The 17,954-nt window shown below is 42.2% G+C and overlaps 1 protein-coding gene across 14 annotated transcripts in view; it reads right to left on the reverse strand.

The window, feature by feature from the left end:
• The window catches only part of CADPS (calcium dependent secretion activator), a 475,048-nt gene that overhangs the window by 159,293 nt on the left and 297,801 nt on the right, over positions 1-17,954 (reverse strand). For all 14 annotated transcript variants that reach the window (XM_034956809.3, XM_034956818.3, XM_055110096.2 and 11 more), the window contains exons 9-10: positions 14,358-14,424; positions 926-1,034 (exon numbers count right to left, since the gene is read on the reverse strand). In XM_034956809.3, coding sequence (XP_034812700.1) covers positions 926-1,034; positions 14,358-14,424 — 176 coding nt within the window. The remainder of the gene's footprint in view (positions 1-925; positions 1,035-14,357; positions 14,425-17,954) is intronic.

The following is a 17,954-nucleotide window of genomic DNA, read 5'->3' on the forward strand; positions in this document are numbered from 1 at the left end:
TTTATGTGTATTTTGTTGCATGTGGAAGAGCAATATGGGAGTAGAAAAAAAGGTTTTGGGCCAAATAATGCAGTATGGTTGGAAATGCTTTCCTTGTGCAGATTTGGCATAAAAATAAACTTCTCTGGGAGAGGGCTGTTGGTGCTTGTTGTTCATTAATATGCTGAAATGATTTCGCACCCCCCTCCCATTTTGAAGGTTCTTTGAGGCTGATTTCTATTCATTTTTTTTTCTGGGAAAAAGATAAAATGGGTGGGGGGAGAGGTGCGAGGGGGCAGGATGTAGAACTTATGCGGTGTAGAACTTTTAAGAAATACTACCGCTCGTGTAGTTTTCTTAGCTACATAAGGCTTAAGGGCTTCATTGTCTCTGCTTGTGGATTGGTGTCTTCTTAGGGAAAAAGACATTTAGGGAGGGTTTTCAAGTGCTACCAGCTAACCTTATGATCTCTTGAATTGTAGCTAGGGAAAATGGATATATTGGGCAGGCTCCCTTGGTCACTGAAACCTGCCAAGCCCACACATCACTGGTGAAAAACAACACACACACACACACATACACACACACACACTCCTTGGTGTACATGTGGGACTACTTCTTTTTCAGAATTATTTTTTTAGCATTGTATGGTGGAGTCCATATTTGATGTGGATACAGGCAGGTAAAAGAAAAATGCTCTTACTTTTTGGGTTTAAATTAGAGAATCCCTTGAGTAAAACCAAAGCACTAGGTTAGGATGGCATTTAACTAACCGGGATGGAAACGGCATAATATCAGGGATTGTGACTGTCACGCACACGGCTGAAACCCTTAGTGAATTGACTTAGTGCCTAGCATGGAGTAAGTGCCCAGCAATTATTAGTTGACCATTGATTTGGGAAGGTTGAGGGTTTGTGGGCTCGTGGCCTTGAGGGTCGGTGGGTACCTGGCTGGGGGTCGGTGTAATCCACAGTGTAGCCATCCAATTGTAGAAGTTCCTGAGGCTCCGCTTTCTTCTCCCGATAACTGCACATGGCAAACGTGTACTGACTGACCTGTTAAGGAAAAGCAGATTGTGAGGTTGACCCCTAGAGCCTGTCTTCTCCAAAAAACCCTCCCCCATGTTCTCTCCTCTGAGGATCTGGACCGAGTGGCTGGGTTCAAACTGAGTTTTGCTACCTCCTGGCTGTGTGACGTTGAGTATGTTACTTAACCTCTCTGGTCCTTCATAACCTCATCTGTAGACTGGATACAATCTTAGAACCTACCTCATTGGCTTACTGTGAAGACTGAAAGAGTTCACGTGTGGAATGCACTTACAGTCTGTTCCTGGCACTTAGTAAGTACTTGATGAAGGTTAGCTATTATCATTATTGCTTTTAATATAATTGGGTTAAGCTACATGTGACTGCCATTTTTGTAGGTCAAAAGTGGTTAAACGACAGCAATTTTGTATGTTCTACCTAATGTGACTGTGGCCTTGGCTGAGACTGCCATGCTCGCAGATACAACATGGGCCTTTTGGTCAGAAGTTAGAGGCTAGACATTCATTTATTCATGCCTTTTTATTTCAGTATTTTATTTTTTGCAGCATTTTGATCAGCATCAAACTACATGTTTCGTCCCCTTCCTCCTGCTGAAGGAGTACTTTGGTTGCTTTGAAGTCTTCTTCTTATCTCAGACAAGTGCAGGAGTGACATGCTGTCACAAGCAATGAGCGCTTGATCGCTAGGTGCCAGTCACAGTAGAGCAATCCTCAGCCCCCACAATGGCGTGGCTGTTGTCACTTGTGCCCTAATGGCAGCCCTCACTCTACCAACACAAACCATGCCAGTGCAGGGTGGGTGCTCACAGCTGCAGGCCCGCCTTCAGGACCCTGTCACTCTAGTGCATCCAGATCCAGCACATATACTTAGCATTTCTACATCTGGCTTGTCTGCAAGGAGCCCGTGGGAAAGCAAGCATCCTCCCAGCTTTGGGCTAAATGCTCTCAGGCATATTTACTATCCACGGATGTCAAATGTCTTAGAGAAGGAGTGCCACATCCCTCATCCCTTAGTTTCCTTTATTAAAAGAGACACTTTCTAAGTGAACTTTGATCCCAGTGGGAGACATTTTTAGTCTCTTCTATAGTGAGATTTGTTTTTGTTGTTTTAATGGTGATAAGAAACTGATGCTCTCGAGTGCTACATGCATCTCCCGCACTGTCCGAGGCTTGAGGGTCCCAGTGGAGAGATGAAGGGTGTCCGCAGGAGGATGTTTTTGGTAGTTGGTTTGTCTGTTGCTGCCCTCTGTTGGCTCCTGATGGAAACTTTACCACCCCACTTGGGTTTCTTTATAATGTATAGGGTTTGCAGAACTTCTTCCTTATATCACAATGCCAGGGGAAACCTAAGGCTGGGTCACTGAGAGTATTTTCATAAAGGAACACATATTAATTTTTTGTAATAAACAAAGTAACCAATAGCATACTCTTCTAAAATGGAAGGTTAAGAGTGTAGGCTGGGGGTTCCATGGGCCTGGGGTCCCATCCCAGCTCTGATAAGCTGTCTGTTCTGTAAGCCTCAGAGTCTTCATCTGTATTTACCTGCATCTTATTGTTGCTAGAGAATTAATTGAGTTTTACATACCTTGTGTGATACCCATAGAGCGAACACTTCATATACACATGCATTTATACAGGCAGCTTCCTTGCATTTGACACACATTCTAATATAGTATAGCTTAATAGGTGGATTTACCTACTGGATTATAAATTCACTGAAGACAGGTCTAGGGAGTCATATGTCTTGATTGTATTTTCAGTCCCATAAGCAAAATCTGCCATATAATGGGCATTCACTAGTTGAATCTGATTGGTTCTAGAAAGTTGAGTACATACAATCCAATAAAGAGGTTTTACCCCCCAAATTTACAGGGGATTCCAAGTACAGTACCAGGCCTTTCCAACTTGTTATTATTGATCCTAGGGATAACAGATTTCCTGTGACCCTCTGCATGACAATGATCATAGATACTGCTGGAACGGTCCCATGGGGAATTTTTTTTTTTTAGATGGAGTTTTCTTCTTGTTGCCCAGACTGGGGTGCAATGGCATGATCTTGGCTCACGGCAACCTCCGCTTCCTGGGTTCAAGTGATTTTCCTGCCTCAGCCTCCTGAGTAGCTGGGATTACAGGCATGCGCCACCATGTCTGGCTAATTTTGTATTTTTAGTAGAGACAGGGTTTCTCTATGTTGGTCAAGCTGGTCTCGAACTCCCGACTTCAGGTGATCTGCCCGCCTCAGCCTCCCAAAGTGCTGGGATTACAGGCGTGAGCCACCATGCCCAGCCGGATTTTTTTTTAACCTGGCATTTCTCATCTGACAACATGAAAGATGACATAGTTTGTTAATGTGATTGGCCAAACAGAGAGTTGCCGACACTCACTTAAGATTTAAAAAAAAATCACAACAGAAGGGTGTTATTTCAAGATTTATGCATTTACTATTACTACATGGTTTGGGCTTTTTAATTTTTTTTTTTTTCCTTTTCTATTTCAGGGGCTTCCTTCTTGGAGAGCTGTATGCTGATGCCCTCTTCTGGTTATATTGTTGAAGTCACTCTCCACAAACTGAATTGCTTTGAGTTGGTAAACCAAATTGAGTTGGTTTATTGGGAGCATCTTGATTTAGGATTTTGCAATGTACTTTAGGAAATAAAGGAGGGGAGAAAGAATGATTTCTCTTTGAATGATTCTAATTATTGGAACTTTTTGGGGGAATCTCACTTTTTATAGACTGATTGAATGGTGGGAGAATTGCAAAGATTTGGAAAGCCTTACATTTATTTTTTAAACTTCCACAAGACCACACTAAGTAAAAGCCATTTCCCATGAAATGCATGTTCCTCTGTCATAGTAGAATTCTTTTAAAACTGTATTTTGTTGATGAAAAATTAATGAGGCAGTGAGCACTGTTGTAATAAAGGCATGGCAGAGCCTGGAATGCATGTTAGAAGTGAGAAAGTCAGCCACCCTTGTCAAACAGCCTGACCTACAACAGAAAGCATAAAAATCTAGTGATCTCAAATGATCAGCAGACATCTGAAAGTGCACTTTGCAGAGAAGGGCTTAAAGGACTATGTCTTTCACATCCTTGGGATTTTCAGAGGGTAGGTACCTTCTCATGGAATCACAGGACAGGCAGTTGGGACTTCTGAGGGAACAGTCAGCGAGGTTTTATTTTAAAGCTGGCTGCACCTCAGACACACCTTTAAAAATCCTTAGTTCATTTCCAGTCACGTGCTTAAACTACAGAATACTTTGAAGTAATGTTCCTTAAAGAGTGGATGGCGGGCTGGGTGCAGTGGCTCACGCCTGTAATCCCAGCACTTTGGGAGGCTGAGGCAGGCAGATTATGAGGTCAGGAGTTTGAGACCAGCCTGGCCAACATAGTGAAACCCCCTCTCTACTAAAAATACAAAAATTAGCTGGACGTGGCGGCAGACTCCTGTAATCCCAGCTACTCCGGAGGCTGAGGCAGGAGAATTGCTGGAAATGGGAAGGCAGAGGTTGCAGTGAGCTGAGATCGCACCACTGCACTCCAGCCTGGGAGAAAGAGCGAAACTCCATCTCAAAAAAAAAAAAAAAAAAAAGAGTGGATGGCGACAGCTGCCTTTATTATTAGATAGTGTGTGGGGGGTGAGGGGGTGGATTAGGTTGTAAATATGTAGATTCTTTAAGTCAGACCAGAATCAGAATCTCAGGTCAGAGTGGGCCTTAGGATTATACATTTTTCATAACTGTCTCAGATTCTCTCTTTCTCTCTCTTTCTCAAAATAGGGTCTTGCTGTCGCTCAGGCTGAAGTGCAGTGACACAAACATGGCTCACTACATCCTTGACCTCCTGGGCTTAAGTGATCTTCCTGCTTCAGCCACCCTAGTAGCTGGGACTAGAGGCATGTACCACCATGCCTGGCTATTTTTTTTTTTTTAATTTTTCGGTAGAGATGGTAGGGGGGATGTCTCACTATGTTACCTAGGCTGGTTTGAACTCCTGGGCTCAAGTGATCTTCCCATTTTGGTCTCCCAAAGAGCTGGGATTACAGGCATGAGCCACCACACCTGGCCAGATATCTCTTAATACATGTTAAAATCTGAGAACCACTGTTTTAATATATAGGAACTGTCCATAACCTCTAAGATTGCCCCTGAGTTTCAATTATAGTTAGCAAGTAGATGCCAGTCATGAGATGAAAAGGTTAGACTTTTCTGTCCCCAACTCTCCTCTCCCCTTCTTATCACCTATGGGAGACTAAAATACTTGGACATACAACAGTAGAATGTATTTTGTCTAAATCCCCTTTCCTTGCTTTTACCATCATTCTTTGAAAATTAATCAGCTGTTATTTTTACTGAACTCTGGTCACCAGCCCTTGTCCAAAATTCACATACATAATTTAGAAAAGAGTTGTTTATAATAGATACATTCATTCATTCAACAAATACGTAGGTAGTGTGTTTGGTTCGAGGACTATAAACATGCAAAAAACCAGATGTGATTCCTGCCCTCATGTCTAGCATGAAGGTAGACATTAATCCCATTATTTCACAAATGTGTTATTTTAATAGTGGCAAATATTAAAAAGAGAGGTATATGGTACTGTAAGAGCTTGGAGATTTGGTCTAGATGGGTGGTTGGGCAAGGAATTCCTGAGGAAGCATTGACGGATTGAGCCAAAATCTGAGGATGGAGAAAATTTTTATGGTGTGAATCACACAGTTCCTGGAGACTAAGGACTATTTTTAATGTGATGTAGTTGCGAATGAAGGATCACAGTGTCTAAATCCCAGACTCCTGATGGGCACTGAAGTGAAGGCCATTTGGTGGAGGAGAAGGAGAATAGATTTTAGAGTCATGCAGAACTGGATTTGGTTTTCAGATCCATTATTTTCTATGTGAACCAAGGCAGTTCAATTAACTTTTCTGGGACATGATTTTGTGATCTTTAAATGGGGATGATGATAATATCTGTGGGACATTTCTTTTTTTGATAATTAAAAAACAATTTATTTCTTGTAGACGTGGGGTCTCCCTGTGTTGCCCAGGCTAGTCTCAGACCCCTAGCCTCAGGTGATCGTCCCAGCTCTGTCTCCCAAAGTGCTGGGATTATAGATACAAGCCACTGCACCTGGCCTTCTGTGGGGGCATTTCTTATGTGTGCATGCAGGCCATTCATTGCCCTCCCACAACTGAATCCTGGTCTTCCTTTGGGAACCACTCTCTTTTCAACTTTCAGGGCAAGTGGTTTGTGTGGGAGTAACTGCACATCTAGCTGGAAGTAGGGTGAGTAAAACACTTGGCCCATGCCTGGCCAATCAACATAGTATCTCCTTGGTTGCAGTGACTGGTACAAGGATTTGGCACCACATTGGGCCAAAGAAAGCTAACTGAGGGCCTGTACTGGAACAATTGGAAAAGAAAAGTTTTCTCTGGGGCTGGTAAACTTTTGTAAGGCTTGAGCTGCCAGAGATCATGCCTGAGGGTGAAGTCAATTCAGAGGAAAGCAGAGCCAAAAGATTAAATATATTGAGAGACAGAGGCTTGATAATATTGCTTGAGTCCTGGATCTAGTCATGACAGAAGACCCTCCAGCTAATTACTAGTTTAATTAGTTAACCAATACAATTCTTCCCCTTTTAAAACTTAAGCCTGTTTGGGTTGATATCTGCCATTTGCAACCAGAATATAAATATAAATGTCTTATAGAGCAATTGTGGAGTGGCAAAAACAAACATTTGGAGTTATAAATCCTTCAACTACTCATATGTCTTACAATTCATTTTTGTGGTTAACTCATTTTAATATTGTATTCCCAGGTGACTACTATTGTATTCCAAGGCATTATATATTATCTAACAATATTTTATCTTATTCTGATTTAGTGATTTTTCTGAAAGCTAGAACATAATTTTTGGTAACATTCTCAGTTGGGAATCAGAAACAGAGGAGCCATGTTGGTTCTATCTGAGTAATTCAGTTCTAGAACATTCTTTTAACACAATGCTTTATTTAAAAAATGTTTTATTTCCATAGGTTTTTGGGGAACAGGTGATATTCAGTTACATGAGTAAGTTCTTTAGTGGTGATTTATGAGATTTTGGTGAACCCATCTCCCAATCAGTATACAATGAACCCAATTTGTGGTCTTTTATCCCTCACTCTCTTCCCACCCTTTCCCCCTGAGTCCCCAAAGTCCATCGTATTATTGTTATGCCTTTGCATCCTCATAGTTTAGCCCCCACTTACGAATGAGAACATATGATGTTTGGTTTTCCATTCCTGAGTTACTTCACTTAGAATAATAGTCTCCAATCCCATTCAAATTGCTGTGAATACCATTAATTCATTCCTTTTTATGGATGAGTAGTATTCCATCATATATATATATATAACATTCTGTATGCATCAATCTCTTCAGGTGCCAGTCCTGTCTAAGTGCTTGGAGTTATTGAAGGCACTTGCAATCAAAAGACCTGTGCTAGGTTTCTTTTTTTTTGAGACAAATTCTCACTCTGTCACCCAGGCTGGAGTGCAGTGGCATGATCTCGGCTCACTGCAAACTCCACCTCCCGGGTTCATGCCACTCTCCTGCCTCAGCCTCCCAAGTAGTTGGGACTACAGGCGCCCACCACCATGCCTGCCTAATTTTTTGTATTTTTAGAAGAGATAGGGTTTCACCATGATAGCCAGGATGGTCTAGATTCCCTGACCTCATGATCCACCCGCCTTGGCCTCCCAAACTGCTGGGATTACAGGCGTGAACCACTGCACCTGGCCTGTGTTAGGTTTCATATTTGGCTGCTTACAAGCCATTGACCTTGGGCAGGCCACTTATCCACTCTGAGCCTTAGTTTCCTCTAATGTGAAGTTGCGAAAAGCCTTGTCCTCACTGTAGTACAGAAAGGTTGTGAAGACCAGCTTGACGAACACTTTGTAAACTCTAAGAAACCATATAAATATAAGTGATTGTCCACATTATTAGAGGAACCACAGAATATTACAGTTTGTACAGTGCTAAAATGGGGGGAAATGTCTCAGAAATTATTTGAACACCAATCAAAAAAGTAGATTTTAACCAGAAATCTTTTTTTTTTTTTGAGACAGAATCTTGCTCTGTCACCCAGGCTGGAGTGCAGTGGCATGATCTTGGCTCACTGCAACTTCCGCCTCCTGGGTTTAAGCGATTCTCCTGTCTCAGCCACCTGAGCAGCTAGGACTACAGGCACATGCCACCATGCCCAGCTAATTTTTGTATTTTTTAGTAGAGATGGGGTTTCACCATATTGGCCAGGCTGGTCTCGAACTCCTGACCTTGTAATCCACCTGACTCAGCCTCCCAAGGTGCTGGGATTACAGGCATGAGCCACCATGTCTGGCCACCAGAAATCTTTTGATCACAGAATAAAAATATTTTTTAAATAAAAAGATGAAAGCGTTAAGACTTTCTAACCTGATACGGGTGATAAGTTGGCCTGTTTTCACTGTTCTCCTTACACCCACACACGGGGTGGGGCGTTCTGGCTATCCAGCAGTGCTCTATGGAATTGGCACCTTTATCATTAGTGTTGATTTGGTCACATTAGAGTTACTAACAGTAGTAATCAATGTGTTTGGTTCTCACCATGGACCCGAGGGTTTAGAATGAGGCCCCAGTAATTTCTTGACTCAGGGTACTGAAGGCCCATTTCCCCTTGATCTCTGGGTTAGGGTTTGCAGCCAGCCAAGTTTATAGGACATATATTGGAATTTCAAGGAAGATGGCAAGAGGAGGCTTTATTGTGCCATTTGGATATAGTCATCTATTTAGCTACTCTGATGCTCGGTTCCATAGAGAACATAAACTCTAAGATGGTGTCATCTGAAGGGAATGAGACCCTTCACTTTAAGCGGGATAATGACCTCCAAGGCAGTGTTTCTCCAAGGGTAGCCTTTGGACCACCTGCATCAGTATCTCCTGGGGTGCCTTTTATAAGTACGGAATACTGGGCCCCACCCCAGACTTACTGTATCAGAGTCTTCTGGATAGCACCTTGGGGTCTGCATTTTAAACAACACCTAATGCAGATGGTCCAGGCCCCCATTTACAGACACTCTCTCATTGCACAGGAATGCTTGAATCTCTGTCACAGAAGCTCCTTGCAACTGCTTCATTCCCTTCACAGTTGGTAGGGTAGACTCTAGCCACATCTATAGTAATTTTAGCTCTGATCCTTAAGAAATGGGAATTGCTACTTTGGTCCAGCACTCCTCTGAGTATATCCTTTATCCCTGGCTAGTAGGAAGTCCGTTTATAGTCTAAAATTTGGTTCCCCAAGACAGTAGTACTAATAGGAAATCTCAGTCAGGGAGAATTTTAATTGTTACACGTTATAAGCAAAAAAGTAGACTCTGTGTGTATGTGTAGACCAGGAGATGAATTTTGAGGAGACTAATGTTGGATGTCCTCTCTTCGTCTTTGTTTTTTCAGACAATTTTCGTTGTTTTAAATCTAATGTATTAAATCATAATTGTGTTGGAAATTGTGTGCTGCTAGCTCTCTATATAAACACATTCCATAAGATCTAACATCTGAATTGAAAGACACAAAGATTCCGTAAGTCACTTGGGTAGATATACTTTCTGTTTGGTGGTTTCCACACTGTTTTCCAGGGAGTTCCCTCTAAGGCTGCCTGGGAGCAGGGGCGGGGTTAGGGGAATCTTCTCCCTTCCCCAGAACTCTCACGCTTCTGCAAATTGAACCAGGGTGGTTCTCCGGGTTTCATGTTTGCATTTTGAGTTTCAAAGTAAGGGTTTAGTGACTAAAGAGAAACTGAAAATCGTTTGTACATATGACTGAATTCAACATTGCATGCAGCTGTTGGGGGCCAATTGCCACCGCTTGGATTGACATCCTTTCCTTCAAACAACCTGGGACATTTTAGGTTCCTCTGAATTGGACCAGCACTGGTGGCCTTGAACTTTCCTCCTGCAGCTCTGATGGCATTGGGGTTGTTTCAAAGGGAGTGTGTTTTTTTCTTTATGATATTGATAAAGTGCTTCTAAATGTGATCACTTAAATAGGGGAGAAGAAAAAATGGAAAGAATTTAAAAATAATGCAGTATTTTCTGGGTATGCCAGCAAATTGCTTTTAGATATTGTTGTGGTGAATAGGACAAGAATTGAAAGAGAAGACCTGAGTTGTCATCCTGGCTCCCCCATTATCTTTGTGATGATGGGACTGTCATGTCACCTCTGTGTGTCACAGAGGTTGTTAAGGGAGAAATCGGATTCAGGCTGAAACAGATTTTTTTGGGGGGATGGATGTCCCCAACATACCTTGACAGCTCTTTAAAGTTAATGAGAATCATATGTACATGAAAAATTTCACAGAATTCTGAACTTATTTTCTCCTGCCTTTCTAGGAAAGATACTGAGCTTTAGATGAGAAGTGCCCTTTTATGATTCTCAGAAGTGAGCACAGAGCTTGCTTTTTAGCTGCTGTGTGACTTTCATCTTCTCTTATTAGAAGGCTCAGTGTGAAGGCTCTAAACACCTGTGTTCCAGTTGCCTGAAAAAATCATTCTCTCCCTTTTGGTTCTCCCTGTACTTACTGTACAGACATGGCTTTACTGATGTTTTCCACATATTTCCTCTTGTTTTTCCTGAAGAGTTTCCTCTCCCAAAATAAGAGGTCATCTACTTCTCCTAAGTACTTCATCATATCAAAAGTTCTCAGAAATCTGAGAATGGTTGTCACCAGCCACTTCTTGGAGCACATGATCTCTCCTTTTTCAGCACCACCCAAGGTATTGCCTGAGCTTTTCTCCTCTCTCTTCCTTTTTCTTTTCTTTGCCAGACACTGGGCTAGGGACTGTGTATGGGTGTGGTGGAGGAAAGAGGGAAAGACACAAAAAAGAATCAGAAACAAAACTGGCCCTGAAACAGTGCACAGTCTATCGGGGAGGCCAGGCATGCTCCCAAGTGATTCCAAGAGAGACTGCTGTGCCAAGTGCAATGAGAAGCACTGAGGGGCGAGAACCATTCATGACTCAGCACTGCTTTTTTTTTTTTTTTTTTTTAGACAGAGTCTCACTCTGTCTCCCAGGCTGGAATGCAGTGGTGCAATCTCAGCTCACTGCAGCCTCCGCCTCCTGGGTTCAAGCAATTCTCCTGCCTCCGCGTTCCCTGTAGCTGTGATTACAGGTGCGAGCCAGCATGCCTGGCTAGTTTTTGTATTTTTAGTAGAGATGGGTTTTCACCGTGTTGCCCAGGCTGGTCTCAAATTCCTGAACTCACGTGATCCGCCCTCTTCAGCCTCTCAAAGTGCTGGGATTACAGGTGTCAGCCACTGCTCCTGGCCAGCACTGCCTCTTGATGTGTCTTGTCTTCCCATTTACATTGTATGCTCTTTAAAGTGGATACCAGTTATTTTTACCTTCCCAGTATCCATTTCTCCTTCTGGTAATGGCATCCTGATTTTGCATGAAAGACAATCCAGTGGGACTGTCAATCCAAGTGCCATCCCTTCTTCCTGCTAAAAGTTGGGAGTGAACCAGGTTAGACTAAACCAATTCTCCCTTTATGAAATTTGACCCTCTATGAGAGATGCAAGGATGGAAAGTGGTCAGAGCCAGTCTGTCTCATGACCACACCAGCAGCACTGGCCATGGTTCCAGGACTTGTGATGGTTAATATTAGGTGTCCACTTGATTGGATTGAAGGATGCCTAGATGGCTGGTGCAGTACTGTTTCTGGGTGTGTCTGTGAGGGTGTTGCCAGAGAAGATTGACAGTTGAGTTGGTGGCCTAGGAGAGGAAGACCCACACGCAGTGTGAATGGACACCATCCAATCAGCTGCCAGTGCAGCTAGAACGAAGCAGGTGGAAGGAGGTGGGATAAGACTGCTTGCCGAGTCTTCAGGCTTTCGTCTTTCTTCCCTGCTACATGGTTCCTTCTGTTCCTAATGCCCTTGGGCATCAGACTCCAGGTTCTTTGGCCTTTATACACTGGGACTTGTACCAGTGACTTGCTGGGGGCTCTCAGGTCTTTGGCCTCAGACTGAAGGCTGTACTGTTGGCTTCCTTTGTTTTGAGGCTTTCGGACTCAGAATAAGCCACTATCAGCTTCTTTCTTCCCCAGCTTGCAGACAGCCTATTGTGTGGCTTTGCCTTGTAATCATGTGAGCCAGTTCTCCCTAATAAATGCCCTTTCTTATATACATATATCCTATTGGTTCTGTCTCTCTGGAGAAACCTAATACAACTTGGATTTCTGGAACTATGCTGGCCCTGTTCTTAACATGGATGGGTTAATTCAGCCTTTTTCACAATTCTATGAGTTAACTCCAACACCTTCCATATATTCATTTTTTAAACCTTAATTAGCTTGAGTCTACTTCTGCTGTTTGCATATGTAGAACTCTAACAGATTCCTTTCTGGGAGCTAAATACCAGACCTGATAGTTCTCCATGTCCTCTCAATGCACTCCACACAAAGTAGGTGCTCAATAAATACTGGTCAGTTAATAGTCTGAGGAAATGTACCACAAGCTAAAATAGCCTCAATTGCTTAGCCATGGGTTATTTTAATTATTTATTTTTTTTGGAGACGGAGTTTTGCTCTTGTTGCCCAGGCTGGAGTGCAATGGCACAATCTCAGCTCACTGCAACCTCCACCTCCCTGGTTCAAGTGATTCTTCTGCCTCAGCCTCCCTAGTAGCTGAGATTACAAGCATGCACCACCCTACCCGGCTAATTTTTTGTACTATTAGTAGAGACAGGGTTTCACCGTGTTGGCCAGGCTAGTCTTGAACTCCTGATCTCAGGTGATCCACCCGTCTCGGCTTCCCAAAGTGCTGGGATTACAGGCGTGAGCCACCGTGCTGGGCAGCCGTGGGTTATTTTGAGGGACGGGCATCATTCCAAAATGTTCTTTGCGGCTAAATCACTTTAAGGTTTTGTTCTACCCTACAACAATACTGAAAGCAAAGATGACCTCTTGCTTATTAGAGCCAGAGAGCTGTATTTTGCCTTAGCGGCACAGCAGAGACTTAAGTAGATCTATAGACAGTCTAGCCTTAGAAGTTCAGAGTTGGTGAAACCCTCAAGGTCATTTAGACCTAAAAGGGAGTTGCTTTGTAGTCAGGTCTCTGAGTATAAAGCACTCTAAATATTGGTAGCACTCTAAATATTAATCCTAGTCAAGTAACCCAGTAAGAACCTTTGTCACTCAGTTCCAAGTTGACTCACTTTGTGAAATCTTTCAGAGTATAGCATAAATTAGATTTCTGCAAATTGAATTATAGTTTAAATGCTCTGGTGGAGTCTGAAAATTAAAAACAGACACTGGAAAACTTTGTAAACTGAAAAATCCTGATGCAAAAAATAAACACCCTCCCCTACCAAAAAGATGGGGTCTTTCAAGGACAGGTATTACTATTTCTGGAAAAAAATTTAAGAAATGCTCAAGAGTAAAGGTGTTATTTATATATGACTAATGTATTAACATCAATATCTGCATCTACATTTGTATCCATATACACAGATATTCCCTGCAGCCTTGTTAAGAATAGCCCAAATTGGGAAAGTCCAGAAGTCTATCCAAAAGGGAAAAGTTTACAGATATGAGAGCCAGAGCTATATATGTAAACATTGAAAGGTATCTAAATAACTTGTGTGGAAAAAGCAACTTGCAGAACAACTTGAAGAATTTGGTTTGTTTCAATTAAAAAAAAAAAGAAGTTTAATAGAAAAATTTATCCTAGATATTAAACATAGTTATGGGACGTTGGCTAAGACTTTTGGAAGCACCAGGCACCAAGAAGAGTAGAGCACTCCCACACAGATAATTCAAATTCAAACACACTAAATAATAAAATAGAGGCAAAAAGTCCAACTAAATTCTGACTTTACTCATAATGCCTATCTCAGTTCTTTTCAAAATACTACATTGTTTTCAGTCAAAGTTAATGTCCCTATAGCCCTCATTTGGCATGAGCTTGCTCCCTTCTGGAATCCTCCATCCCTGGCAGGAGACTGGGCAGGGGTGGGAGTCTACTCTCCCCGACTTATCTCACATACTACTGTATTGTTCGAATTAAAAAGTTATGAGTATTCATTAATTTTTTAAAATTTAAAAGTGATATAAAAATAGAGAATAGAGCACAAGGGAGCCCTTTGGGCATTGGAAATGTTCTGTATCCTCCTCTGAATGGTGGTTACCTGGATATATGTAAAAATTCATTGAGCTAAATGCATGAGCTCTGTGTATTTAAGTTATACCTCAGTTAAAAAGCATTCATTCATTCTAGCAAATCTTTAATACTGATGTCTCTTAAGAGTTGAAGAGTTAGTTACCTGCACCAATACAAAAAACCTTTTCTTCCATCTCTTCCAGACATTCTTACCGATGGCCCATAAATACCTAAGGGAAAGGAGAAAGACCAGAGCTGCATTAATGCTTGAGTGAGTGAATTGTTGAACACACTTTGCCGTGAAGCTTGGTACTCATAAACAAGGAAACGCACATGGCTCAGGAACGGGGCACAGATTTTGGAGCTCTGTGGTTGAGCATAAACAACAGCAAGCACTTTTCACTTCCACTTACAGGAGGAATTGAGGCCTATCATGAGACTTAGACTCCTTGACTGATTCCAGAAAGCACCTTGGAAAATGTGACGCTGCAACTTAATTTGTGTATGTGCTAAAAGTCTTTTAGGTAGGGGAACTCCTGAAAGACATTGCACAGGAAAGAAAAAAGAGGGTGCTAAATCTCACAACTCTTTTGCATCTTGTCAAGTTTCATTCAGGAAAACCTTCCCTTGTTTTCTTTTGCTGTATTGCAGGTGTATTACAGGGAGGAATGCAGGTACATTACAGGGAGCAAATTCCAAGTCAACATAGGAAGGTCTCCCCACTTCCTTCCTCCTTCTCCAAAAGCTCTTCTGTTGAAAGAAATTAATTTTTTTATAATGAAAAATAAAATAAAACGGAGGGTTGAGAACTACAGAGGCAGAGCTCAAATCCGTCCGGACATGTTAAGATAAATATTATTATTATTATTTTTTGAGACAGAGTTTCACTCTTGTTGCCCAGGCGGGAGTGCAATGGTGTGATCTCAGCCCACTGCAACCTCCTCCTCCTGGGTTCAAGTGATTCTCCTGCCTCAGCCTCCCAAGTAGCTGGAATTACAAGCATGCGCCACCATGCTTGGCTAATTTTGTATTTTTAGTAGAGATGGGGTTTCACCATGTTGGTCAGACTGGTCTCGGACTCCCAACCTCAGTTGATCCACCCGCCTTGGCCTCCCAAAGTGCTGGGATTACAGGCGTGAGCCACCGTGCCTGGCGTAAGGTCAATATTACTAATCAATTCATGTATTATCCTATCTGCATTGTGGATTGTTACATATTGAACTGGCACCGATCTGGGAATCCAGGCCTGGCATTTTTCAGGCTCTATCCAACTAAGAAAGGAGAGATCTGGTCATACCGAAATACATTCAAATACTGAGTTCTAAAACTGGCTTTACCTGTCTACTGTCATCAACACCCACTGGAAAACTTCCAAATCCTCACTTCACCTCAAATCAGACAGAATTTCTGCTTTGGAACATAATGAAGAATGCACCTAATTAAAATTTTTCCTGCCTGACAAATTTCAGGGGCCCTTAAGAGTGGCTGGCAGCCAAAATCTATTCAGATCTTCAAGCCAGAAACCCAGGAGTCATCCTGGGTCCTTCTGTTTCCTCATCCTTATTCCTCAGTCGCCAAGTGCAGTTGAGTTTTTACCTCCTGGGGAGTTCCTCACGGCTCTGTCTTCCCTCTTCCCACTTCCACTATTTCAGTCCCCACCCACATTTTTTGCTTCCATGGACAATTATAGAGGAACCTCTTAATTGGTTTCAGGGACACGAGAATGATTTTCATCCTATTCCTGGAAATGAGACAGAGCTCACCACCTGCAAATCTTATCATGCCTTTTCCAAGCTAAAATTCCTTTAGTGCCTCCCCCCTCCCCCCACCATTTATATGAAAAGTGCCTCAAACTTTGGCCTCTTACATTTCATCATTGGTCCCACGTCTGTTCACCTATTCTATGATTTACTTGACATTTTTCTTTAAATTAACTTACTTAACATGAATAAATTTATTTTGAAAAGTAAACTATATTATAGGCTTGATATACCAATTATACATTATGTAGCACATATTAAAATACATAAATGATTACACTTGTCCCTCAGTATCTACAGGAAATTGGTTCCAGGACCCCTGAAGAATTCAAAATCCACAGACACCAAAATCCACCACCCTTACATAAAGTGGTGTAGTATTTGCATGTAACCTAAGCACATCCTCACATATACTTTTTTTTTCTTTCTTTGAGATGGAGTCGCACTCCGTCACCCAGGCTGGAGTGCAATGGCACGATTTCAGCTCACTGCAACCTCCACCTCCTGGGTTCAAGCGAGTCTCCTCCTTCAGCCTCCTGAGTAGCTAGGATTACAGATGTGCACCACCATGTCCAGCTAATTTTTGTATTTTTAGTAGAGATGGGGTTTCACCATGTTGACTAGGCTGGTCTCGAACTCTTGACCTCAGGTGATCTGCCTGCCTCGGCCTCCCAAAGTGCTGGGCTTACAGGCGTGAGACACCTCGCCTGGCCCCTCCCATATACATTAAATCTTCCCTAGAGTACCTATAATACTTTGTACAATGTAAATACTATGTAAATAGTTGCTCTACTGTATTATTTTTTATTCACATTATTTTTTATTATGGTATTTTTATTTTTCCTTGTTTTTCTCCCCCCACATATTTTCCATCCATGGTTTGTTGATTTCTCAGATGTAGAACTTGTGGATGGGGAAGGCCAATTGTATTTGATCCATGCTCGTCTATATATCATTAAAACCATCTTGTGCACTATCAGTGCCATGAATGCACTTGGGAAAACTTTAGCCTATAGGGACAAAGTCCAGCATCTTGACCTAGCCTAAAAACTTTTAATTTTCCATCTCTGCTTACCCCCTTGACTTGGCTTCTGCACATTGTATTATCTACATTGTGTATCTGTAATTCCTGACCACACCATAAAAATTCACACCTCTGTAACTTGGTACAACCTATGCTGCCTGGGATGCCTTCTCCCTGCTCCTCATGGGAAAACTCATATTCTCCCTCAGTTTAAACCTTTACTTTGATGTCATCATCTCCTAGGCCTTGTAGATAATTCTGCTGTTACAGTTATCACACAGCTTTAATTTATTTGTGGTTATATTTATTGTTCCTATTGAACTGTGAGTTTCTGGAGGGAAGGAACCCTGGTCCTGCTTTCTAAATACCTAGCATAGAAACATGTTCTTCTTTCTGCATTCCTTTCAGTTCCTGATAGATGGTAACTGGTCAATAGACATTTGTTATAGTTCAGTTGGTTTTAAGTGCCATGCTCTTGCGAGATCAGAGCGATCTTTCTAAAGATTTCTGATGAGATTTTAAAACACTGCATAAAAACATGTAATCCATTGCCAAGTTCTTCAAGCTTTCCTTCCCAAATGTATCCCATCTCATTCCATCCCCACTGCAACTCCCCAGTCAAGTCACCATCAACACCACCTGGACCATGACAGGAGTCTGCTAACTGGCCTCCCTACTTTCCTTCTCATCTCTATGCTCCATTCATCCCATGGTAGCTAGACTGACCTCTTAAATGGGTAAATCAGATCGCCAGTATGCTGATTCTAAATATGAATGGGAAACTATGGCAGGGTTTTAAGAATGCAGGAGGGGTGACACCATCATATTTCTATTTAAGAAGATCTCACTGGCTGCTGGATAGAGAATACACTGTAGGAGGAAGCGGGGCAAGAGAGAAAGCAAAGAGATTAGTGAAGAGCTGGTCACAGGGGCTCAGGCAAGAGAGGTGATGGCAGGACCAAAGCTGAGCCAGGGA

This window comes from Pan paniscus, chromosome 2, assembly GCF_029289425.2.
Source record: "Pan paniscus chromosome 2, NHGRI_mPanPan1-v2.0_pri, whole genome shotgun sequence".
NCBI lineage: Eukaryota > Metazoa > Chordata > Mammalia > Primates > Hominidae > Pan > Pan paniscus.